We start from the raw sequence: 25,397 nt of genomic DNA, 5'->3' as shown, positions 1-25,397 counted from the left end.
AAACTTGAGGATATGAATGGATCAGATGTCTGGGGAGTGAGTGAAACTATCTCAAGTCTCGATAAAACACCAGAAACATTTTAAAACCAATGATTATATAACCTATTGCTTTTTTTCTTTTTTTTTTTTTTTGAGGGGAGTATAGTTTATGGTAGTGAAAAAGGTACTAGGCTGAATCAGAAGATCTGAGTTTTAGTAGTAATAATGATATTATTAGCTAATAAAAATAGCTGTTTAGTGTTTAGTAAGCACTTATGGCAGACGCTGTGCTAAACCCCATATATGCATTATTCCCTTCTACCTCCACCACCACTGTATGAGGTCAATGCTGTTTTTTGATAAGTGATGCAACTAAGATTTAGAGGGCTTAAACAATCTGGCCAAATGTCTTAGTTCAGGCTCTGCATCATTCTGTTAATAACCTTTTTGGGCCTCTCATTTCTTCATCTGTAAAATAAGGCCACTGAGATGATCTGAAAAAGAATGAAGATGTAGTTTATGCATCAAAGTAAGAGTGCCTGTTACACTACGTCAGGAACTGCTAAACTTTTTCTGTTAAGGATCAAATATGAAATATTTAGGCTTTGCAGGTCCTACCATCTCTGTTGCAACTACTCAACTCCGTTCTTGTGGAGCAAAAGCAGCCTTAGACAGTGCTTAGGATGAGCATGGCTGTGTCCCAGTCAAACTTTATTACGGACACTGACACTTGAATTTCACGTCACAAAATGTTATTGTTCTTTGTTTTTTCAACGGTTTAAGAAAGTATAAAAATCCTTCTTAGCTTGCAAGCAGTACATAAACAGGTAGGGGGATGGAGTTGGCCTGCGAGCTGTCATTTGCGGACCTTTACTTTACGTGAAGATCTCATAGATATCTGTGTCTACAGAAGATTTTCTTAGAAAACAGTTGCACCTAAAAAATAGACATGACCGATAGCATTATTTCTACATGATCAGGAAGGAAGTGCTTTTCAAGCAAAAGAAACTATTCCATCTATTCTCGTCAGTAACCACTGACCCTGCAGAGCCTTGTACTTCTGGTGTGCACCATAGTAGAAGGAATTTCTGGACCACGGTGAACGTCTATCTATTTATCTATCTATCTGTCTATCTATTCTGACCTAGATGGGGTGGATTGTAGAGGCAAATAACCAAATTTATTCCAGAGGTAAGCTCCAGAGAAAAATCTTCTAGGTAAAGCATTGTTGCCAGATTCAGAAATAGTTGGTTTTTAAAAAAATAAGGGCTTCTCTGGTGGTACAGTGGTTAAGAATCCACCTGCCAATGCAGGGGACACAGGTTCGAGCCCTGGTCCAGGACGATCCCACATGCCGCGGAGCAACTAAGCCCATGCGCCACAACTACTGAGCCTGTGCCCTAGAGTCTGTGAGCCACAACTACTGAGCCTGTGCGCCTAGAGCCCGTGCTCCACAACAAGAGAAGCCACCGCAATGAGAAGCCCGCGTACCACAACGAAGAGTAGCCCCTGCTCACCGCAACTAGAGAAAGCCCGCGCACAGCAACGAAGATCCAATGTAGCCAAAAATAAATAAATTTATAAATAAATAAAAAAATAAAAGCATTACATAGGCAGTTGGTGAAATTAACGAATAGCTTTTTGAGCATCTACAGTTATGGGTCTGGTTCTCCTCAAGGTAGCCAGGCTCCTGGCAGGTTTGGAGGCAGCATTAGCAGGAGTGGTCACGAGTGTACTGTCCTCGGTTTTGTCTCCACATGCAGTCTTCCTGGTGGTTATTAGCACCCCAAATTACAGTATCTGGAAACAAAATGTGCATTCCTGCCCCCTAGTCCGTGCTCGGGGGCGCATTTGCACATGCACACTGGCTCGTCCGGCTGTGTTCCTTCCAGACTCCATTCATTTTGCTGGCTTCTCTAATCTCTCAGGCATCCCGGTGTGAGGATTCCTTTAATCTCTTGATATCCTGACCAAAGGAGTTAGTGTGTAACCATCTACTACCGTATCAGTAAATATCTTATACAGACATTCAATTTGGGATGCTGTCTGCTGAGGCTTAAGAACAGGTCTCATTCCTGGAGGAGTGGCTGAAGGGGAGGCACCTCCCCTTCATCTCCAATGTCCATCATCTGTGGAAAAGGCAGGCCCTCATAAAGGAAACAGGAATTCTGAATTATGTCTCACCCCACGGGAAAGTCCCACCTCCTCCTGGACCCAGCCCTCTAAGGGCCTGACTTTGAAGAGGAAAGGTGCCAGCTGAGTGCTTTTGAGTGGTAGACACAAGGATGGACAGCAGGAAGGAAAGTCAAGTCTCCACTTTGTTCAAAGCTTGGAGAGCAGGCCACACCTTGGAACCAGATTATGGGACTTTTTGTTAATGATTTCTTTATTTGTGTTATTACCCTGGACTTTGGTAGATTCTGGTTTAAATGTTCCAGCCTTGCTTCAAGATTGCCGCAGTTTTAAAAGCAAGCGTATAAAAGCTGAGGTGTTAAAAGGGGAGCAGTGCCCCCCTGAGGCCAGCTCAGTGCTGGCAGCAGTAACCGGAGGGATCCCCAAGGACCTGTGCAATCCTACTGGGAGATTCCAGGATTAGGAGTCCGTGTTCTCTAAGGAAGGCCATCTTCATCACTGTGTGTTCTCCACAATTTCTAAATCCCTTTGCAGATAAACATCCTTTTACAGTAAGTGTGAGACGATAGCATATAGGTTAGGCTTAGGCTGGAGTCTGTGTGACCTCAAGTAAGTTACTTCATCTCTCTGTGCTTCAGTTTCCTCATCCATAAAATATGTATAATAGTACCTCTCTGAAATGACTTACTAAAAGGATTCAATGTGTTAATATATAAAAATACTTAGCGCAGTGCCAGGCTCATAGTACAGCCTCAGTATAAGTTCTCTATTATTACTATAGTCTCTTGCCAGACTTGTTTTATATCAGGCTGATTAATGGGACCAAACAATCCTCTTCCTTGGGTATTCTGATTTCCTGGATGATTAGTAAACTGTAGTAAAACTATAAACATGAGCTCCTAAGATTCTAGCACCAGGCTAAGCACTATAAGAACTCAAAAGAATTTTGCAACATAGTTCTTGTCCTCTGGGTGCTTACAAACAAGTTGGAAAGGCAGATGCATGGGTTTAATTTTGGCTTCACTGCTTAATAACCTTGATGATATTGGACAAAGCCTTTTTTTAAGCTCTCTAGGCCTCAGTTTCCTCTTTTACAAAATGCAGATTATGATAGTGATAGGGTTACTATGAGAACTAAATAAGTTCATAAAGGTAAAGTGCTTGCAACAAAGTGCTGGCATATGGTAAATGTTAGTTTCCTAGTATAGATCACCGTGAAGCAGTGCATGTGTGATGAAGTACCAAGAAGAGGGGTGCCTCGGGGATAGAGCAGAGGTCCACGCAGCTTCATGGACCTTCATGGAGGAGGTAAGAGTTGAGCCGAGGTCGCAGGTTGGGTAGCATTGGGACAGGCAAAGACAATTTCAGGGAAGGAGTAGTATTCCCAAAAACACTAAGAAGGAAATTGGCAGGGACATTTGTTATTACAGACCGCTTCACTAATTCCTGTGTAACAGAAACTTCTTTGAGAATTGCAATGTGTAACAAATGGATATAAATGCTTATATCTGACTTGCAAAAGAGACAAGGAGCGTACTGTGGGTTACTTCTCACTTAAAGTTATGTCGGCTTCTTAAATTCTATAAAATTCTTAGTCTAGATTATTGGAGCTAAGCATATGCAGTTATGTAGTTGGAAAAAAATGGAAGAAATTGTAGCCGTAGGATCCTATTTTGACAGCAGGTGGCTCCCTAGCATATAGGTAAGAAAAGTGGCCCTGTGGTCTACATAGGGATCATTTAAGTCATTTGAGTAGTTGTCACATATTGTATATCATTGAGGCTGAATTTGGAAGCAGTTCTTTGCATCGATTTTTTTGCATTGATTTTTGTATGAAAGATGACATTCATGCAGCAGGAGGGAATTTCTTCCTTCTTGGGAGCTATGCTTACCTCTGAGGATCACAATCTGATTATTGTTCTTTCTGGGAATGAAAGTCAGATACTTGGCAGTATACATTCCCTCAATTCCATCATTGAAGGACTTTAATAGCACCTCACTTACACATGCTGGGAGCATCACAAATTTGGACTTCCCACCCTTCCAACATTAGACTACAATTTCTGTAACAGCACCGATGACCCACCACTCACCTTTCATCACTTCTTTTTTTTTAAATTAACTTTTATTGGAGTAGAGTTGATTTACAATGTTGTGTTCGTTTCTGCTGTACAGCCGACTGAGTCAGTTATACATATACACATATCCACTCTTTTTTAGATTCTTTTCCCCTATAGGTCATTACAGAGTATTGAGTATTTTCCCCTATAGGTCATTACAGAGTATTGAGTTCCTTGTGCTATACAGTAGGTCCTTGTTAGTTACCTATTTTATATAAAGTAGTGTGTATATGTCAGTCCCAATCTCCCAATTTATCCCTCCCCTCCCCCATCACTTCTTGATATTTCGGCTCCACAGACCTCAGTATCCTCTCACTCGATATCAGAAGTAACAGTCTTTCTGCCAAGTTGGCCTCCTGACACCCACAGGTATAAGTTCAGTTATACCCTGGTCAGCTCAACACACCATCCCCTATCATTTCTCCACCTCGGCTTGAGCTTTGCTACAGTTTTCTATTCCAGGGTGCTGCTGGAGAAAGTCCACAGATGGAGCAAATCTAGGCCACTGTAGATTTAAAATAACAGAATTACAGGGCTGAGGGTTTACTTAAGGCTCCTCTCGTTCATACACCTCCTCTTACGGTTTTCTAAAATGAGGAAACCAGAGAGGTTACTTAGTCTGTCAATTCCACTTTTGCCTCTGTAGACCAGTCTTTTTTATTTTTTTAGTGTTTAAAAAAGTTTTTTTTATTGAAGTATAGTTAATTTACAATGTTGTGTTAATTTCAAGTGTACGGCAAAGTGATTCAGTTCTTTTTCAGATTCTTTTCCATTATAGGTTATTACAAGATACTGAGAGTAGTTCCCTGTGCTCTACAGTAGGTCCTTGTTGTTTAACCTATTTTATATATAGTAGTGTGTATCTGCTAATCCCAAACTCCTAATTTATCCCTCCCTCCCTTCCCCTTTGGTAACCATAAGTTTGTTTTCTATGTCTGTGGGTCTATTTCTGTTTTGTAAATAAGTTCATTTGTATCATTTTTTTAGATTCCACACATAAGTGATGTCATATGATATTTGTCTTTCTCTGTTGTACACCAGTCTTAACTCTCCCTTCCCAGCACACCCTATGGACTATCTGACTTATTACACTGGCCGTACCCAGAATGTTCTATATCGGACTGGTGGGAGCAGCAACATATTGGAAGGAGCTGAGGACTTCTCTAGAAGCTGCATTCGCATAGCTCGCTGCTCTTTCTACTTAGATGTATTTGTTGGGGAAGGAGGATGCCCCTGAAGAACTTGTCGCCATGCCACGTCTGGTTCCGGTACTGTGCAGTGCTCCTCGGTCCTCCTGTCCAAAATTATCACTGTGAAGTTCGTTTCAATGAGAAAAGGGCAAGAGTTGAAAACTTTTATCTACACAAAATCTGCACACAAATGTTTATAGCAGGTTTATGCATAATTGCAAAAACTCAGAAGCAAACGAGATGTCCTCCAATGGATGAATGGGTAAGCAAACTGTGATACATCCAGATAATGGAATATTATTGTTGTTGATGGAAATAATCAATAAACAATCTGTAATAGGAATAGAAAAGAGTTTTATTTGAGGACTGTAGCCCGGAAGACAGCCTCTCAGATATCCCTGAGCAACTGCTCTGGAGAAGCATGGTTTTCACCATAGTTTTATATCTTGTCAGAATAAAGAACATCAAACAAGTCAGAGATGGATTCCTTCAAGTTTTCAGAAAAACATGTACAGCATGTACACAACTAGTCAGTATGGCCTTGGCACCTGGGAAAGAAGTCTTATCATCAAAGGAGTACCATCATTGGCATCCAAGGAAGGGAGACATTTAACTTTATTTTTAACAGGGACACTCTTTACTTCTAGTCAAGGTGCCCTTTTCTTTAAAGCAGATGTACAATGTCTGTTTGATAGGCCTCAAACAGGCTGTTTTCGTTAGCATAAAATTCAAGTTAAATTATGTATAAGCCAGGATGACTTTCCCTGTACCTCAATATGTGAACATTTCTTTCATCATTATTCAATGCTAAAAAGAAATCAAGCGATCAAGCCAGGAAAAGAGATGGAGGAAACTTATATGCATATCGTTAAGTGAAAGAAGCCAGTCAGAAAAGCCTACATGCTCTGTGATTCCAACTATATGACACTCTGGAAAAGGTGGACCTAGAGAGACAGAAAAAAAAGATCAGTGGTTGTCAGGGGCCGGGGGAGGGAATAAGAGGAAGGAGCTGGAGGAGGGGAGAGGGAGGCATAGTAGGTGGAGTACATGGGAGGTTTAGGGCGGTGAAACTATTCTGCGTGATAGTGTAATGGTGGATACATGTTATTATCCATTTGTCAAAAGCTGTAGAATACACAACACAGTGAACCCTAATGCAAACATGGACTTTAGTTAATAATATTGTATCAGTATGGGCTCATCTGTTGTAACAAATACACCACACTAATGCAAGACGTAGGGGAAGCTGGGGGTTGGAGTGAGGGGTGTATGAGAACTCTCTAAACTTTCTGCTCCATTTTTCTGTAAACCTAATGCCTCTCTAAAAAAGAAAGTCTAATTGGGAAATCTGTGTATCTTCCTTTCAATTTTGCTATCAACCTAAAACTGCTCTAAATAAAGTCTATTAATTAAAACATAAGTAAATGTAGGGGGCATCCCTGGTGGCACAGTGGTTAAGAATCAGCCTGCCAATGCAGGGGGATGTGGGTTCGAGCCCTTGTCTGGGAAGATCCCACGTGCTGCGGAATAACTAAGCCTGTGCGCCACAACTACTGAGCCTGCACTCTGGAGCCCGTGAGCCACAGCTACTGAGCCCACGTGCCTAGAGACCATGCTCCACAACAAAAGAAGACCTGAAATGAGAAGCCCATGCACCGCAAGGAAAAGTAGCCCCTGCTCATCACAACTAGAGAAAGCCCGCGCACAGCAACGAAGACCCAACGCAGCCAAAAATAAAAAAAGTAAATTTTAAAAAAATAAGTAAATGTATAAGAAAGGAAGAAATAAAACAGTCATTCTTGGCATATGATATCATTGCATACTTAGAAAAGCCGAGAATCCACAAATAAATTATTAGTAGAATTAATAAGAGAGTTTAGCAAAAATCAACGCACAAAAACCAACGTAATTTTACATAACTGGCCACAAACAATCAGAATATAACAAAAGATGTTCAAGTCTTCTATGAATAAAAACTTAAAACTTTACTGAAAGAGAGTTAAGGCCAAAATGTATGAGACATTTTATGTTCAGTAATAGAAAATTTAAAGGATAAAAAGATTTAAACATGCTGCCCAAATAGATCTATAGATTCAAAACAATTCCAATAACTATCCCAATAAGTTTTTTCTGGGACATGAAAAGATGATCCTAAAATTCATAAGGAAGAGCAAAGTTCAAGAATAGAAGGAGGATGAGGGCAAAGGAGGTCATGGGCCGAGGGAACAGGAGAGGGACTTACAGATCTAGATGATGTCCTTCAGCAATGAGAGACGTCTCTGATCAGAGAGTTCTAAAGGGCAGTGTTATGGACTGAATGTTTTGTCCTCCACAAATTCTTATGTTGAAGCCCTAACACCTAATATGCTAGTACTGGGAAGCGGAGCCCTTGGGAGGTATTAGGTTCAGATAAGGTCATGAGGGTGGAGCTCCTATGATGGCATTAGTGCCCTTATAAGAAGAGACATCAAAGGGCTTGCTGCCTCTCCACCCTCGATATGTGGACACCAGGAATGTCTGCAAACCAGAAAGAGGGCTCTCGCCAGAACCTGACCAGGCTGGCACCTTGATCTTGGACTTCTCAGCCTCTAGAAATATGAGAAATAAACACCTTTTGTTTAAGCCACCCAGCCTGTATTTTGTTATAGCTGCCTGAGCTAAGACAGCAGCAATGGTTTGGGGTCTTTTACAGCTACAATGTTTGTCTTATCTATGGCTAGCAGATATTAGTTGCAGTTTTGTGAGAGGCAGGCAGGCTCTAAATGGCTAAAGAATATGCTTGTTTGGTCTCTGTTTAATGCAATTGGATGTGTAAGAATTTGAGTTTGGCACTGGCAGGCTTTGAGCTAATAGTCCAAGCATATTGTGAAGAAGTAAAACACATAGGGGCCAATAAACAGGGGCTATCGTTAACTGATTATATAACCTAAGATACTCCTGAGGAAGAATCAGGCAGGGGGATGATGCCTATCAGACGCATAGCCTTATCATACAAATATTTCAATTAAAACAGTGTGGTATTGGTTTAGGGATCACCCAATAGACCAATGGAATAGAATAGACAACCTAAACATTGGCCCATTTATTTAAGAAGATTTGATTTTAAAAATGGTTCTGAAGAACCTAGGGGCAGGACAAGAATAAAGACACAGACGTAGAGAATGGACGTGAGGACACGGGGAGGGGGAAGAGTAAGCTGGGACGAAGTGAGAGGGTGGCATGGGCATATATACACTACCAAATGTAAAATAGATAGCTAGTGGGAAGCAGCCACATAGCACAGGGAGATCAACTCAGTGCTTTGTGACCACCTAGAGGGGTGGGTTAGGGAGGGAGAGAGGGAGACATAAGAGGGAGGAGATAAGGGGATATATGTATATGTACAGCTGATTCACTTTGTTATACAGCAGAAACTAACACTAATTTTAAAGCAATCATACTCCAATAAAGATGTTTAAAAAAAAGAATAATATAAGGTATGATAAGAATGTAAAACATACATACATGGATAAATACAGAATAAATAATTACACAAATATGTTAACAATGTCAGTCTTTGTTAATGAAACTATAGGTGATGGAGTTTTATCCCCCCCAGATTTCCATAAAGATAATGTTACTTTTATAATGGGAAGTGTCCCAATAAACTATTTTTAAAAATAATTTTATTGAAGTATAGTTGATTTACAATGTTGTGTTAATTTCTGCTGTACAGTGAAGTGATTTGGTTATACATATATATATTCTTTTTCATATTCTTTTCCATTATGGTTTATCACAGGATATTGAATATAGTTCCCTGTGTTATACAGTAGGACCTTGTTGTTTATCCATCCTGTATATAATAGTTTGCATCTACTAATCCCAAACTCCCACTCCTTCCCTACCCTACCCTACCCCTTGGCAACCACAAGTCTCTTTTCTATGTCTGTGAGTCTGTTTCTGTTTTGTAGATATGTTCATTTGTGTCATATTTTAGATTCCACATATAGGAGATATTGTATGGTATTTGTCTTTTTCTTACTTCGCTTAGTATGATAATCTCTAGGTCCATCCATGTTACTGCAAATGGCATTATTTCATTCTTTTTTATGGCTGTGTAATATTCCATTGTGTGTGTGTGTGTGTGTGTATATATATGTGTGTGTGTGTGTGTGTGTGTGTGTGTGTATACCACATCTTCTTTATCCATTCATCTGTCAGTAGACATTTAGATTGTTTCCATGTCTTGGCTATTGTAAATAGTGCTGCTATGAACATGGGTTCTTTTCGAATTATAGTTTTATCTGAATATATGCCCAGGAGTGGGATTGCAGGATCATATGGTAGCTCTATTTTTAGTTTTTTGAGGAACCTCCATACTGTTCTCCATAGTGGCTGTACCAATTTACATTCCCACCAACAGTGTAGGAGGTTTCCCTTTTCTCCACACCCTCTGCAGCATTTGTTATTCGTAGACTTCTTTTTTTTTAATATAAATTTATTTATTTATTTATTTATTTTTGGCTGCATTGGGTCTTCATTGCTGCGTGTGGGCTTTCTCTAGTTGCGGCGAGCGGAGCCTACTCTTCATTGTGTTGTGTGGCTTTCTCATTGCGGTAGCTTCTCTTGTTGTGGAGCACGGACTCTAGGCACACGGGCCTCAGTAGTGTGGCACACGGGCTCAGTAGTTGTGGCTTGCAGGCTCTAGAGCACAGGCTCAGTAGTTGTGGCACGTGGGCTTAGTTGCTCCGCGGCATGTGGGACCTTCCCGGACCAGGGCTTGAACCCGTGTCCCCTGCATTGGCAGGCAGATTCTTAACCACTGCACCACCAGGGAAGTCCCTTCATTGTCTTTTTGATTCGCATTTCTCTAATAATCAGCGATGCTGAGCATCTTTTCATGTGCCTAATGGCCATCTGTATGTCTTCTTTGGAGAAATGTCTCTTTAGGTCTTCTGCCCATTTTTCTGTTGGGTTGTGTTTTTTTGTGTCCCGATAAACTATTTTTATACTAGGCACTTAATAAATATTTAAATGCCAGCCAAATTTTCATGCTTTTAGTATTGTGGGTGTGTATCTAATAATTGTTGAAGTCAGAGTTGCTTCCTTGTGCAGTCGGGCTCATCTTGGTGCACCTGTCAAACCACTTCAGTTACCCACTGAAACTGTCATACTGCTCATGGCTTAATTTTAAATGGAACGCAGCTCTAGCATGAGACTGTGATTTAGGAGAGGATATCCTTTTGATGTATTTTGATGACCTGAATGACAGTACATTTCTTCTTCAAGGTTTTTACCTGTCAGTGAAGGATTTAAATTGGAGTGTTAGCTGTTTATGAAGACTGATAGACTCTTGACCTTAAGAATATTTATTTGTAATATGTATTCATTCACAATCATTGTTACTGAGTGTGTGTTATATGTCAGGCATTGGTCTAGGAGCCTGGAACACAAAGATGAATAAGATTGGTAGGCCCCTGCCTCACCCCGCAAGCTCACACTGTAGTCACGGGAAACAGACATGAGCACCAATAAGTGACAAGGAGTAGAGGTCTGCATAAAATGCAGTGGAGGCCCAAAGAGGGAAGTGACCAACCATGTGTAGGTGAGAGATTTGGTTAGGAATGACTTCACTGAATAGGGTGACATTTGAACTGTGTCTTGAAAGTCACAGTTGGGTAGGGCAAGTATTCTAATTAAAGGAAGTTGCTTTAGCCAAAGCACAGAATGCTCAAGGGTGAGAGTCATTTGGAAGTTCGAGTTGAGGTACAGCAGGCATGAGTGCCCAATAGAACTTCCTGCAATGATGGAACAGTTCTATATCTTCACTGTCAAATATGGTAGCCACTAACCACATGTTGCTAGCGCAACTGAAGAATTAAATTTTAAATTTCATGTAATTTTTAACTACATTAAATTTAAACAGATGCATGTGGTTGGTGGCTACCAGATTGGACAGTGCAGGTCTAGAGATGAGGCCAGATCAAGGAGGAACTTATGTCCCATTCTAGGGGGACTGAATTTTCTCTTCTAGGTAGTGGGAAATCTTCAAAGAGCCGTACATAGGGAATTACTTGATCAGCCTTGTATTTGGGAGGGGGGCAGACTAGAAGCAGATGAAACGTTTAAGAGACCGCCAAACACAGTAACTAGGGAAGTAATTAGGGAAGGGAATGGACATCAGACAGGCTAAGAAGTTCGAAGGGGCTGGCCTAGTGACAAGACTGCGTGTGAAGGGTGACGGAGGGAGAGAAGGAAGATTACCCGAAGCAGGTTCCGGGCTGCTTTAATCATTGGGCCTGTTATTAAATTAGTGACAACTCATCCCAACAAAGAATGCCAAGAGTGGGATGGGCTTGGAGAGAAGATTAGTGTTAGAGATAATGAGCTTGGAGTGCAGGTGAGAAATTCAGGTGACCTATTACTAGCTCTCTATTGGGTTGGCCAAAAAGTTTGTTCGGGTTTTTCTGTAAGATGTTACGGAATATACTTGCAGTGTGCCAGGAGGGATTGGCAGTCCAGCCCTCCCCATTGGAGGGACAACTGTCTTAAAATAATCTGGTGGAATTTGGGGCCATTATCTAACCACAAGAAAATAGCTGCTAAAAGTGGAATGCAGCTCTTTTACAATTTCAGCAAAGCTGGAAGAGGGTCCAAAAAATTCCTCCTCAAAAAAATGAGGACTTATGGACTACGGAGCAAGGTGAGTTCCTTGATAATTGAGAAAATAGAATTATTTCTTTTTTAAAAATTGTAGTATAGTTGATTTACAATCTCGTGTTAGTTTCAGGTGTACAGCAAAGTGAATCAGATGTATATATATTCTTTTTCAGATTCTTTTCCATTATAGGTTATTACAAGATATTGAATATAGTTCCCTGTTCTGTACAGTAGGTCTTTATTGTTTATCTGTTTTATATATAGTAGTGTGTATCTGTTAATTCCAAATTCCTAATTTATACCTCCCCCCTTTCCCCTTTGGTAACCATAAGTTTGTTTTCTATGTCTGTGAGCCTGAAAATATTATTTCTTTAATAAGGGTTTAGACTGTACCAAATTAAAGTTTGTCCTTGGGAGCCATGCTATAGTGCCCTTCAGAGGGAGACGGAAGCACAAAGATGAAATTCAGTCTGGAGCCCAATCCCCAGGCCTCATGCCCATCTCCAACACCTGCTCTTCCTGTAAGTCTAGGGATCTGTTAGTCAGCGCCCACCTTCTGACGCCCAGGCACCATTGGAAACTGCTGACTCTAGTTTGAGGCATGGATGGAAGGAGAGAAGACTAAGTATCCTCTCTTCCTGGGGATGTTTAAAGGGGTACTTGGAGGTAGGTAAGACATCCTAAAGCATGAGAATCAAAAGTTATGTCAAAGGAAGATCTGAAGACCTCTCATTTAAATGCCTCCTCTTTTCCCTCCAAAATTGTAATTCCTTCCAAAATCATGCTAACTTTTCAATAAAGACATTAAAGGCATCTAAAATTTCTCTTTTTTTCACTCACCCACTCCTAAACTCACCTCCCTAACCCAGATCGTCTGGTGTGACTATTACATCCCAGGCTCTGTTCTTAGGGATGCTGGGGATTCCACAAAATATGTTCCCTGCCTTCAAGGAGCTTGTGGTCTAGTCAGGGAGACAGATAAGAAAATAGATTCCCCAAGAGTACTGAGAGCTCTGTCAGGTGCATGTATTGGGGGGATGGGCTATGGACATTCCTCTTGGGATGGTGAAAATGTTTTGGAATCAGATGGAGGTGAAGGTTTAGGACTCTAAACCCAATATTGACAGGTCAGAGAAAGTTTCATAGGAGACATGGCTTCTGAAAACATGGAGGAATTAACCAGGTGAAGAGGGAAAAGGGACATTCAGATAGAGGAAGTAACCTCTATGCAAAGATCTGGAGGCCAGCAAGTAATGCAACATGGCCAGAGAGTAGAAAGAGTGTGGTCTTGGGGGAGTGGAGGTAGTTGTGAGAGCTGAGGTTGGATGGCTGAGCTGAGATCAGATCATGATCACCTTGTATGCCGTGCCAAGGAGTTTGGACTTTACCCCAAGGCCACTGAGAAGCCTTCATAAGGTTTTAGGCAGGGGAATGACTTGATCAGATTTTCATTTTTGAAGTACCATTTTAGTGTAGGCAAGGATTCGGAGGGAGACGAGACTGGAGGCAGGGAGCTCATTTAGTTGGCTGCTGTAGTAATCCAGGCCCAGACCCCACAACAAGTAGTTGCTTTAATAAATTCAGGAGAAGTGGGAATGGAGAGAATTGAAGTAATTCAAGAGGCAATAATGAAGACTTGGTTCTTAATGTAAGGATTGGGGAGATGGGTGTGGGAGTCGGTGTGTGAAAGCTACCTAGTAACACTATCTGCATATACAGAGTAGGTAAGTAGATAAGATACCAGAGTTTACCATAGGGGCTCCCATGGTATTTCTGATATGCTATCCCTCACTCTCCGGCGTTGAGAATCGCTGCCACAGAGGCTGTAATGCAAAGATGTTTATGCTTTAGATCCTGCTTTCCTTATTAGGACTATGTGTACGAAATTTTTTTTTTTTTTCTGTATACGACATTTACCTGGTTTGGGGAGAAAATACCTTTAAGAAAGAACCTATTGCCTTCACTTTTTTTTAGAGGCTCGATTTTGATTATAATAGAATTCACTCATTTAATTTTTTCATTTTGTGTTCTTGTAATTTCAATTCTTTTGTAGCACATGAAAGAGCAGGACCCCATGCTTGGGGATCTGCAGTAAGTGTTTCAGGTTCCCCCCAACCCCATCTGGATTGTGAAAAATCTGATCTTAAGGTTTGTTGTTTCCCCACTGGCTGATTCATGTGATGGAGAAAAAGGTGGGAAACAAAAATAATTAATGCTTTTCCTCATCATTCATCTTTTTTTTTTTTTTTTTTTTTTTTTTGCGGTACGCGGGCCTCTCACTGTTGTGGCCTCTCCCGTTGCGGAGCACAGGCTCCGGACGCGCAGGCTCAGCGGCCATGGCTCATGGGCCCAGCCACTCCACGGCATGTGGGATCTTCCCGGACCGGGGCACTAACCCGTGTCCCCTGCATCAGCAGGCGGACTCTCAACCACTGCGCCACCAGGGAAGCCCTCATCTTATTTTTAAAGGTAATTGACAATCATAAAGAAAAGTAGATTTTTAAGGGTCAGCCTAATGAACTTAAGAAGCTTGCTATTTTTGTGTCAGGAAACTCAAAATTTGCTTTTTTTCTGCCTCTTCATATCTGTGCCCATGTAACTAACCTCTAAAGAGGAATCTCTCTAAGGAAGTTGATTAAGAAATGATCTTGTGGGACTTCCCTGGCGCCGCAGTGGATAAGACTCTGCGCTCCCAATGCAGGGGGCTCGGGTTCGATCCCTGGTCTGGTAACTAGAGCCCACATGCATGCCTCAACTAAGAGTTTGCATGCCACAACTAAGAGTTTGCATGCCACAACTAAGGAGCTGGTGATCCGCAACTAAGGAGCCGGCAAGCTGCAACTAAGGAGCCCACCTGCCGCAACTAAGGAGCCTGCCTGCTGCAATTAAGACCCAATGCAACCGAATAAATAAATAAATATTTTTTTAAAAATGATCTTGTGTGGGCTTCCCTGATGGCGCAGTGGTTGGGAGTCCGCCTGCCGATGCAGGGGACGCGGGTTTGTGCCCCGGTCCAGGAGGATCCCACATGCCGCGGAGCGGCTGGGCCTGTGAGCCATGGTCGCTGGGCCTGCGCGTCCGGAGCCTGTGCTCCGCAACGGGAGAGGAGGGGCCACAACAGTGAGAGGCCCGCGTACCGCAAAAAAAAAAAAAAAAAAAAAAAGATCTTGTGATCTTGACTGAAAGGATGTGGGAAGTAGACTGAAAATAGTTCATGCTTTTTCTAAGGGAAACTGCAGTAAGGAGCGACTTGCATTGTCTTGCTTGTGCCACAGTTTCTTTTTCATCATTACCCTGAAAATTCAGCTTCCCTTTCCGTTAGCAAGCATTTTTGTGGAGAAGGAAAGTTAAACTGGAAAGGAAATTGTCAGCTAATTCTAAGACTATGACTTCCTCCATTTCAAAATCGGTATACCACATATATTACGTAGACTAACACAATGGCTATGTGTTTTTTTTTTTAAAGTAGCCAACCATTGCATAGCATATGGATAATAATGGAGAAGAAGAATGAGGTACAGTGAAAAGCACAAGATCTGGATTTTTTTTAACTTTTGAGGATTTTTTGGAAACCAGGATGCAGCTCTGTTTTAATGATCTATAGCCAAAAAGCATAACTCAAAGTAGAGAAGTTCTACGTTATTGTGCCTTTTCTTTTTATTATGAAATAAAGCATATACAGAAAACGTTAATATAACATATGCACTATTGAATACATAATTATAAAGTGAACATCCACATAACCACTGTCCAGGTGCATTTGAGAATCTTAATCTACGGACACTTGCATGAGTTTCAGAGAATCTGAATTCTCTGAAATTACATGTAAAATTAGGGGCCTTATGCATTTTTCTGGGGGAAGGAGTCTAGAACTTTTCTTAGAATCTTAAAAGAGTTCCCTTCAAATTTGAAATACTGATTTGAGCAGTAGAACTAAGATGGCCCTGTGACTTAGTAGTTGTGTAATCTTAGGCTGGTCTTTTTTGCTCTCTGAATCTTGAATTTGTAGAATGCAATGAACGATAGTTCACGCTCTTGTGATGCTGTTGTAAGGAACCACTCATTTGTTATTATCTGTGAAATAACTTGGTAAACTCTTGCAAATGTTCATTATATATCTCTGTTAGTAAATGGAAACTTTCTTAGTAAGGTCTTTGCAATATCTAAAGAACTGCTAAATTGCTTTTGTTGATCGAGGCTGGTTTAAAAGTCCTGATCTATCATTGTAACAGCTATTCTGGCAACACTCCAGTTCTGGACTAGGAAAACTATCTATTTTTCCCAGGCGGCCCCCGAGCTACTCAGCAATGTCTGAAGAAAGTCACTCAACTTGGCAGATTGCTTTCACTTTATATTCATGATCGTAACCTTCAGATGAATATCCATTCTTCTCAGCAATGAACTGAAAATTTCTATTAAGCATAATTTTCTACTCTCCTAGGTGACTGTTTCCTATTATCATCTCTCCAAGATTATCCACAGTTCCACTTCTGACCATGATGGAATAACAAGGACTGAACTGAACTTCCTGCCACAAACAACCAGAAAACTGGACAAAATATATAAAGCAACTGTTTTCAGACATTGGAAGACAGACAGCACAGGACTATGATGCCTGAGAAAAAGGGAGCATATGAGGTTGAATGCCTCCCTAACTTTCTTTGTGGAGGCAATTTCCAGAATACTTGGAAAATAAACCCAAACAGAGACTAGAGATTAGCTGAGTTGAGGAGACAGAGACCAGCATTCCCAGAGGCTGAGGGAGCTGAATTTGAAGGACAGAGTTGTTTTTTTTTTTTTTAAAAAAAAAAAAAAAAGCACAGCTCCATAAATCTGAGTCTTTGCTAAATGTTTGGCTGTGCATACATCGACTGAAAATCCACACAGCCAATCAAAGAATAACCAGGGAGTTGCAAGCTAAATGATTCCCAGAAATCACAGAGGATGGGCAGACATTTGAGCTCTGACCAGTCAGAATGGGAAGTCCTCAGTGAAAACCTCTGAGCAGTCATTACTTAGTAGTGGGGCAAAATTGCCCCTGGAGTGAAGGCTACTCTAGTCTCTTCCTAGTACAGCTGAAACACAGTTTTCAAAGGAATCAAAATGATCCAGAAATAACTTAGCTGCCTAAAAACACCCAAAGCTCAACACTCCTTGAAGGGAGACAACAAAATTCAGGCAGTCAACAAGGATAACATTTACACCGTCCACCATTCAACAAAAATTAGTAAACATGGTAAAATGCTCATTTGCTCTTAAGACTTTAGGGAAATACACTCACACACACACTCACATATATATTCCCCTGTTTAAAAGTGTGATAGTCCCTGATCCCTGACATCTTAAAGTCACTTAATCATAGGAATTAAGTCTATGCCATTTCGTGAAGATAATCCTATTTATCTTTGAGTTAAAAGCATTCAGTAAAATGGAGCTCACTTTCTCTCCTATGACTTCCATCACAACTGGTCAACTCTGTTTGTTTTATGTTAAGTTAGATCCACTACTGTCTGTAGATTTGTACTCTGGTGTTCTGAAACAACATAAAGTCCTCTTTCTCTTCTAACAAAACTGAGACTAGTTCTCAGGCCATGTTTTTCTTAAGGTAAATATATCCAACTCCTTCCATTTCTTTCTGACAAGATTCTTCTTATCATTTTTTGGAGGCTCTCTAGTTCCTCCATGTTTCTTTTTAAATTGCTGCCATGTTAAAACTAGAAAAAACTTGTTCTACAAAGACTGGAAGTCCAATAAGTCATGGGAGTGTGAAATACATTTTCATATTGATTTTGTCAACAATAGTGTTAAAGGTAATAATCATATCTAAAATGTATTGATCCCTTAAGCTATGCCAGACACTATGCTAAGTGCTTCATAAGGATTCCCTCATTTTATTCTAACAAATCTATGAGGTAGATGCTATTATTATCTTTGTTTCATAAATGAGAAATTTGGACCATTGAGAGGTTTATAGATGAACTATTATCACAGTAATATTGTATAATAAGCTACCCCAAAACTCAGTGGTTTAAAACAATGCTTATTTGTTATCACACATTTGTAGGTTGGCTGGAGTTGGGCTGATCTAGGTTGGGCCCATCTGGACAGCTCTGCATCTCATTGAAAGACTGGTTCAGGCAATTCTGCTCCATGTGCCTCTCATTCTTCTCCTGGGACCCAAGAGCTAGCCAGGGTATGTTCTTCTCATGACAATGACACAAGCTCAAGAGGGAAAGGAGAAATGTGGGGTCTCTTAAGGCCTTGACTCTGAACCTGATACACTGTCACTTCCATACATCCCATTGGCCAAAGCAAGTCATATAGCTAAACTCAAAGGGCAAGGAAGGATACTCCACATAAGTCCATAACAAGGGTGTGCGTGCAAGGAGGAGTGAAGAATTAGGGCCAATTATTCAATGTAGCACAAAAGGCTAAATAATACTTTCAAAGTCACACCTATTGTAGGTAGCAGTCAGGGATTGAATTTGGCTGAATGTAGCAGAAAACCTAAATAATGAGATAGAGGTTTATTTTCTCTGATGTTATGGGAAGTCTGGAGGTAGGCAGTCAAGAAGACTGATACGGCTGCTCTGAGATATCACCAGGAACTCAGGCTCTTTTTTTAGATTTTTGTTTCCTCACCCTTAAGCTGTGGTTCTCATCTTCATGTTCACAATAAAGCTGCTGGAACTTCGGCCAGTACATTCTCATTTCAAGTACAAAGAAAAGGGAAGGAGATAGACATAAATATGAAAGGCCTTTCTCTGCCTCTCCATCCAGTGATTCCACTTACATCTCATTGGCCAGGACTATGTCACAGGTCACCCCTAGCTGAAAGCGGGGGCTGTTGAGATATCTTTTTTTTTTTTCTTTCAGAATAGAACATTGTCATTTACAACACAATCAGTGTTGGTAAGGGAGAAGAACTTGTATATTAGGTAGGCAACTAGCAGTATCAGACATACTCAGGAAGTATTTGTGCCAGGATTTGCCCATTAGTTTAAAATTATACCTAACATGATGGAATTATTCTTACCAGCTTAAAAAATATTTAATGTTCTTTTTTCTTGTTTGTTTTTTTTGGCCATGCCACGCAGCCTGCAGGATCTTAGTTCCCCAACCAGGGATTGAACCCGTGCCCCCTGCAGTGGAAGCATGGAGTCTTAACCACTGGACCACCAGGGGAGTCCCCCAAAATATTTAATATTCTAACATAATATATGCTCATGAAACACATTTTGGTAGATATCTTAAAGTATAAAGAAGAAAACAGCCATGCTCTCATTGCCTAGATATAACCGCTGTTAAAATTTTGCTATATCACTTTCTTTTTTGTTGTGTTACTTTATGTATTTACAGTTTCCAAATTGGGCTCAGTTTCTATGAATAGCTAGTCCTCTCATTTTTTTTCTCTATTTTGTTTTATAGATCATAAGACTATATACTCATTATAGAAAATCTAGAAATTCAGAAAAGTATAAAGGAATAAAAATAACTAACCCATACTCAGATAATAAAGTAATAAATAAAATAAATAACTTAGATCCACACACGGCTAAGGATATTGGTAAATTGACTTACACACTTTTTATATATTATGTATATGAATATAGCTGAGGTCATACTGTATATATATTTTGCATTTGGCTATTTAAAAATATAAGACAAACACCAGGTTTTTACTCACATTTTAAATGCCTGCCTAATGTTTTACTTTATCAACATTCCTTAAATCTCAGGTGTTTGTATTTCCAGTGTTTTGCTATTATGTATCTTGCTACTCTAAAAATCTATTTTTGCACAAGCTTCATCCACATTCTACAAAAATTTTCTAGAAGGGGAAGATAAATAATCCTTTTATAGTATGACTTGGGTATTTTTTGTGTTGATTCACTTCCTAATAATTTGTGAATGTCCTTAAGTAAAGTTTATTTGGTATATTTGCTTGCAATTTGAGAAAAATTACTGGCAGTAGCCTTTTTAAAAATAAAACTTCGTTGTTTGATGCTCTGCTTCTAATATCATTTTAATGCTGTTTCGTACTTTCATGTCAGTAGGTGGACCTAACGAACATTACCGTTAAAGGACAAAACCTCATTATTCCATCTCCAGACTCGGATGTGTTGTATGTGCTTCTAGAACGTGCAGTTTTCTCTTCTGGCATCTTGGGCTATCCTATTACTGACTTCCTTTGAACAAGAGGACATGAAATTAAACTGTGATCCTTCTTTTGTTTTTTTAAAAACTAGATACTAATGGAAGAAATGTTCACATATTGAGGTATGGGGAAAGTCATCCTGGCTTATACATAATTTAACTTGAATTTTATGCTAACTAAAACAGCCAGTTTGTGGCCTATCAAACATACACTGTACCTCTGCTTTAATCATTAAAGAAAAGTGCATTGACCCTGTGTTAAAATTAGAGCTCTTTCCTTGGCAGCCAATGCTGGTACTCCTTCAATGATAAGACTTCCTTCCTGGTGCCAAGGCCATACTGACTGGCTGTGTACATGCTAATCTGTTTTTTTGAAACCTTGAAGGAATGCATCCCTGACTTGTTTGATATTCTTTGTTCTGACAAAATATAAAACTGTTGAAAACCATGCTTTTCAGGAGCAATTCCTCAGAGTTATCTGAAAGGCTGTGTCCAGGGCTGTAGGCCTCAGATAAAACTCTTTTCTGTTCCTGTTATGGATTGTTTATTGATTATTTCCAGCAACAATACTTTTATATGCACTGCATTTCTCAAGAATACAACCCTTCCGTTTTCCCATCTCTAGGAACTGGCATCTGCTCGCCTCCCCCACTGTATCCCCTTTTTTTAAAGGCTGCATAGGTTTCCATGCTACCAAGTTAATTAATACTCTTGTTTAAGAGATCTTGTGTTTGACACCCTTAACCCACTGAGGTGTAGTGAACCTGCCTTCTTCTGCCTGGGATTTGGGTCTCTCTGTAGTTTGTTTTTTTTTTTTTTTTTGGCTGTGTTGGGTCTTCATTGCTGCGCACGGGCTTTCCCTAGTTGCGGTGAGCAGGGGCTACTCTTCATTGCTGTGCGTGGGCTTCTCATTGCGGTGGCTTCTCTTGTTGGGGAGCATGGGCTCTAGGCGCACATGGGCTTCAGTAGTTGTGCCTCATGGGCTCAGTAGTTGTGGCACATGGGCTCTAGAGTGCAGGCTCAGTAGTTGTGGCGCACAGGCTTAGTTGCTCCCTGGCATGTGGGATCTTCCCCGACCAGGGATCAAACCCGTGTCCCCTGCGTTGGAAGGCGGATTCTTAACCATTGCACCACAGGGAAGTCCCTGGGTCTCTCTGTGTTTGTTTGTCTTTGTTTTATAAAGTTATTCTCGTCCATCCTCCCGGGAAAGACTCTCAAGCTTGGACTCAGCCACGCCTCCCCACCTTGGCCCTACCCACATCCTGGTCCCGCCCCCTTCGGGCCCTAGCGTTCGGTTTCCATGGTTATAACGTTGCCTCCTAGAGAGCCCAGCTGCCCAGAAGGCCCCCGCAAAGACCCCGGGGAAGAATCGGGTAGACGCGGCTCCAGCTGTCCATTCCGGCCAAGGTCAGCCCATTCGAGGCTCCGCGCCCTTGATCCCGAGGTGTACCCCGCGAGGAAGCGAGCGTGGGGCCGTGGACAGAGCCTGGGCCGCTGGAGCATCCCGTCTAGCCTAGTTGAGGCTGAACTGTAAGGACTCCTTTCTGGGCGCCGCCGCTGAACGGAAACAGCGGTCACTTCCGGCCGGAGGCACCCAGGTCCGCAGGTCAGGCTTCTAACCCGTAATGCGATGGTGCCTGAGCCCGCTCGCCGCTGCTCGGGGCCGCTTGCACCGCCCCGACGGCCTGAACTTGGGGGTTTAGGCTCCCCAGAGTCAAGCACGGGCGGGTACTGAGGGGAGTCGTGAGCGGCCCGGGCCCGGCGCCCGAGGGCGCTCGCGCACGCGCACACGCAAGGCTAACGTTTGAGCACGGGCTCGTTAGGAGCTGCTGTTTTAAGCGCTTACCTTCTGCCACGCACTATTTTAACCACTAAATGTATAGAATTCAGTCCTCGCGACAACTCCGGGGAGAGGGTAGTAGTCGAATCTATATTTTTCAGATGAGAAACCGCTTCAAAGAGAGGTGAAGCAGATGCCCGAGGTCTCAGCTAGAAAATGGTCGGGTCACGATGGAAACCGGGCACTCCGGTTCTGCTGGACAAGATGACGTGTTGTTGACCCTACCTGAACCCTAATAACGCTGAAAGTTAGCTTTATCTACCTGGGATTGCCTTTTTTATTCTCTACATGCTTATTTCCCCTGTGCTCAGTTACTGGTACGAATCAGAAAACCTGATAGCCATTAAAACCCGCCACCTTTTCCTGGTTTATAGTAAATGGAATTAATAACCAGGAGTTCATTTTTTTCCGTGATGCATAACTCCTGTAATATTTTTTGCTTTTATGTTTTTAATCAAGAGTCTAAATGCCAACTTGGATGTGCTAGGAAGAGAATTTAGACGATCCAAGCAAGAATTGTTTTCCAAGAGTCATTATAATTATGAAAGGTCATTTAGTGAATGTGGTGGAATAAGCATTTCCTCTTTCAAGCTGTACTCGGCCGCCTACACAAATGGGAGTGGGGTTTCTCATTAATTCTACTCCACCCTGCCCCCAATAGTGTTTAGCCTTTTTTTTTTTTTTTTTGCGGTATGTGGGCCTCTCACTGCTGTGGCCTCTCCCGTGGCGGAGCACAGGCTCCGGACACACAGGCTCAGCGGCCATGGCTCACGGGCCCAGCCGCTGCGCGGCATGTGGGATCCTCCCGGACCGGGGCACGAACCCGTGTTCCCTGCATCGTCAGGCGGACTCTCAACCACTGCGCCACCAAGGAAGCCCTTAACCTTTTTTTAAATTTAAAATTATCATGCTATAAATGTACTTTTGGTAACCACCATCATTTAAATAAAGAGGGAATGTTTCAATCATTTGAAGCATTCCAGTTGCTCTCACTGTCATTTTTATAAATATGAGACAAAGTGATGAAAACAGGAGGGGCCTAGATACTCGTAAATACTAATAAGTTAATAAATAATATGACTTTACAAATATGTTAGTGGTGAAATCTAAAGAGGAAAAAATAGTATATAAATGCAATTAAAAAAATCTTTTTATTTAGCCAGAATGCCTCCCACTCAGGCTGAAAGTGTTATAAAGAATATCATTCGAGAAATAGGACAAGAATGTGCAGCCCATGGAGAGATTGTTTCTGAAACTCTGGTTGCTTTTATGGTAAGAATGAATATTTTTGTGAATTACTGTTTTTTTAAAAAATGTGTTTAAGCGGTGCCCATTTTCCTCTTAAAATTCTGTGGTGTTTTCCTAACTGTTATTCCGTTGAAAACATACTGAGACCGTTGGACAAGTTAGCCAAAAATATATTTTTTTAAGTCTATAAAGCATGTTAGTTCTCGATTTAGGAGACTGATTTAGAAGATCTTGATAAGTTTTAGAAACATCAATAATGTTTTCCTATGTGGGAGTTTTTTTAAGATGTATTTTTGTTCACTGTTGTAAAAATTACTGATTGCCTTCATCTTGGAGAGGCAGCAGTGAGCGATGGTGTGAAGCCAGATCTTAATTCCCTGCCCAGGAGTTGAACCTGGGTAGCCTGGATGGAAACCAGGAATCCTAGCCACCAGACCAGCAAGGGCTAGAGGCTAGAAGCTATTTTTCCCTGGCTCTTGCCCCCAGTGGAAAACGCATTTCTCACGGAGGCAAAAACTGTAAAAACAGGTAGAAAGTTTATGATTAGAGACATAGCACAACAACAAGTGGGGGAGCACACAGAGAAACAGTTTGTTTAGTTAAGACAGAAGCTAGGCAGGGACTTCCCTGGTGGCGCAGTGGTTAAGAATCTGCCTGCCAATGCAGGGGACACGGGTTTGAGCCCTGGTCCCAGAAGATCCCACATGCTGCGGAGCAGCTAAGCCCGTGTGCCACAACTACTGAGCCCATGTGCCGCAACTAGTGGAGCCCGTGTGCTTAGAGCCTGTGCCCTGCAACAAGAGAAGCCACCACAATGAGAAGCCCACACACCACAATGAAGAGTAGCCCCCGCTCGCTGCAACTAGAGAAAAGCCTGTGCACAGCAACAAAGACCCAATGCAGCCAAAAATAAACAAATAACTAAATAAATTTATTAAAAAAGAAAAAAAGAAGGTAGGCAGAGATGCACATCTGGAGAGAAAGGGTGTGGGCGTCCTCCTTAATGAGGAGGAGTGCGGTAAACGGGCAGTTAAATCATTTATGTAGGTCAGTTCTTCCAGGTCTTTGCCTTCCTTCTGGCAATCGTCTTTTTACCCCCTGGCTAATTTGTTTCAGGACCCTCTCCCCAGGTGCGCATGCACCTCTCAGCCAAGATGGATCTCGATGCAAAGGCATCTGGGAGAAGCAAGACTCATTGTGGCCTGGTATTGTCCCCTGACTTTTTTTTTTTTTTTTTGCGGTACGCGGACCTCTCACTGCTAGTGGCCTCTCCCATTGCGGAGCACAGGCTCCGGACGCGCAGGCCCAGCGGCCATGGCTCATGGGCCCAGCTGCTCCACGGCATGTGGGATCTTCCCAGACCGGGGCACGAACCCTCACCCCCTGCATCGGCAGGCGAACTCTCAACCACTGCGCCACCAGGGAAGCCCTGTCCCCTGACTTTTGACCCCACAAGGAGACTCTGCGCACGCCTAGTGACTCCCTTGCCCCAAGGGTGGGGTGGGAGGGAAGCAGAGATCCCTTGATCCTTTACTCAAACAAGTTTGTGCCCCTCTTTGTTCTCACCATGACTGTTATCTTAAGGCATCCCCAAGAGACAAAACTTGGCTATTTACCCTGTCCCTGTGGTAGCTTCCATTTCGGAGAGTAAATAGGAGACTGATTTTAAATGTCTAACCTGGAGCCCATCTAACTCCTGTCTCAGGAAATGCAAACAGGAGACTAGCTGTAAGTGCCTGGCCTGAAGTCCACTTTTTGCTGCCCTATGAAATGTAAACAGGAGGCTAGGGGTAAATGCCTAGCCTGGAGCCCATCTGTCGCCTGCCTCAGTCTTTCTACTCTTGCTTTTGTTTTAACAATACACAATAAAAAATACGATAAATATATTCAGTTTCCCAATGTAAAATCTAGCCATTGCTTTCAACCTGTTTCTCCATGTCCTTTTTCTAACACCATGTTCAGATTTGATGCTTATTGTTCCCTTTCTTCAGCCTCTAATGGTTATAAGAAAATCAGCTGAATAATCAACAGCTGGGTAGTCAAGAGAAAGTTACCTAAAAAATGGAAAATTGTTAAACTAATTTTGTA

The 25,397-nt window shown here is 41.7% G+C and overlaps 2 protein-coding genes across 2 annotated transcripts in view; both read left to right on the top strand.

Moving 5' to 3' along the window:
* The window catches only part of C12H6orf163 (chromosome 12 C6orf163 homolog), a 57,863-nt gene extending 37,791 nt beyond the window's left edge, over positions 1-20,072 (top strand). The window contains exon 8 of the mRNA XM_004264842.3: positions 16,506-20,072. The gene's annotated coding sequence lies outside the window, so the exon portion shown is untranslated. The remainder of the gene's footprint in view (positions 1-16,505) is intronic.
* Positions 20,073-21,402: 1,330 nt separating this feature from the next.
* CFAP206 (cilia and flagella associated protein 206) overlaps positions 21,403-25,397 on the top strand; it is a 34,002-nt gene continuing 30,007 nt past the window's right edge. The window contains exons 1-2 of the mRNA XM_049695636.1: positions 21,403-21,594; positions 23,221-23,333. Coding sequence (XP_049551593.1) covers positions 21,522-21,594; positions 23,221-23,333 — 186 coding nt within the window. The 5' untranslated portion in view covers positions 21,403-21,521. The remainder of the gene's footprint in view (positions 21,595-23,220; positions 23,334-25,397) is intronic.

The sequence above is a fragment of the Orcinus orca genome, chromosome 12 (assembly GCF_937001465.1).
Source record: "Orcinus orca chromosome 12, mOrcOrc1.1, whole genome shotgun sequence".
Taxonomy (NCBI): domain Eukaryota; kingdom Metazoa; phylum Chordata; class Mammalia; order Artiodactyla; family Delphinidae; genus Orcinus; species Orcinus orca.
This window is presented reverse-complemented; position numbering and strand designations above follow the sequence as displayed.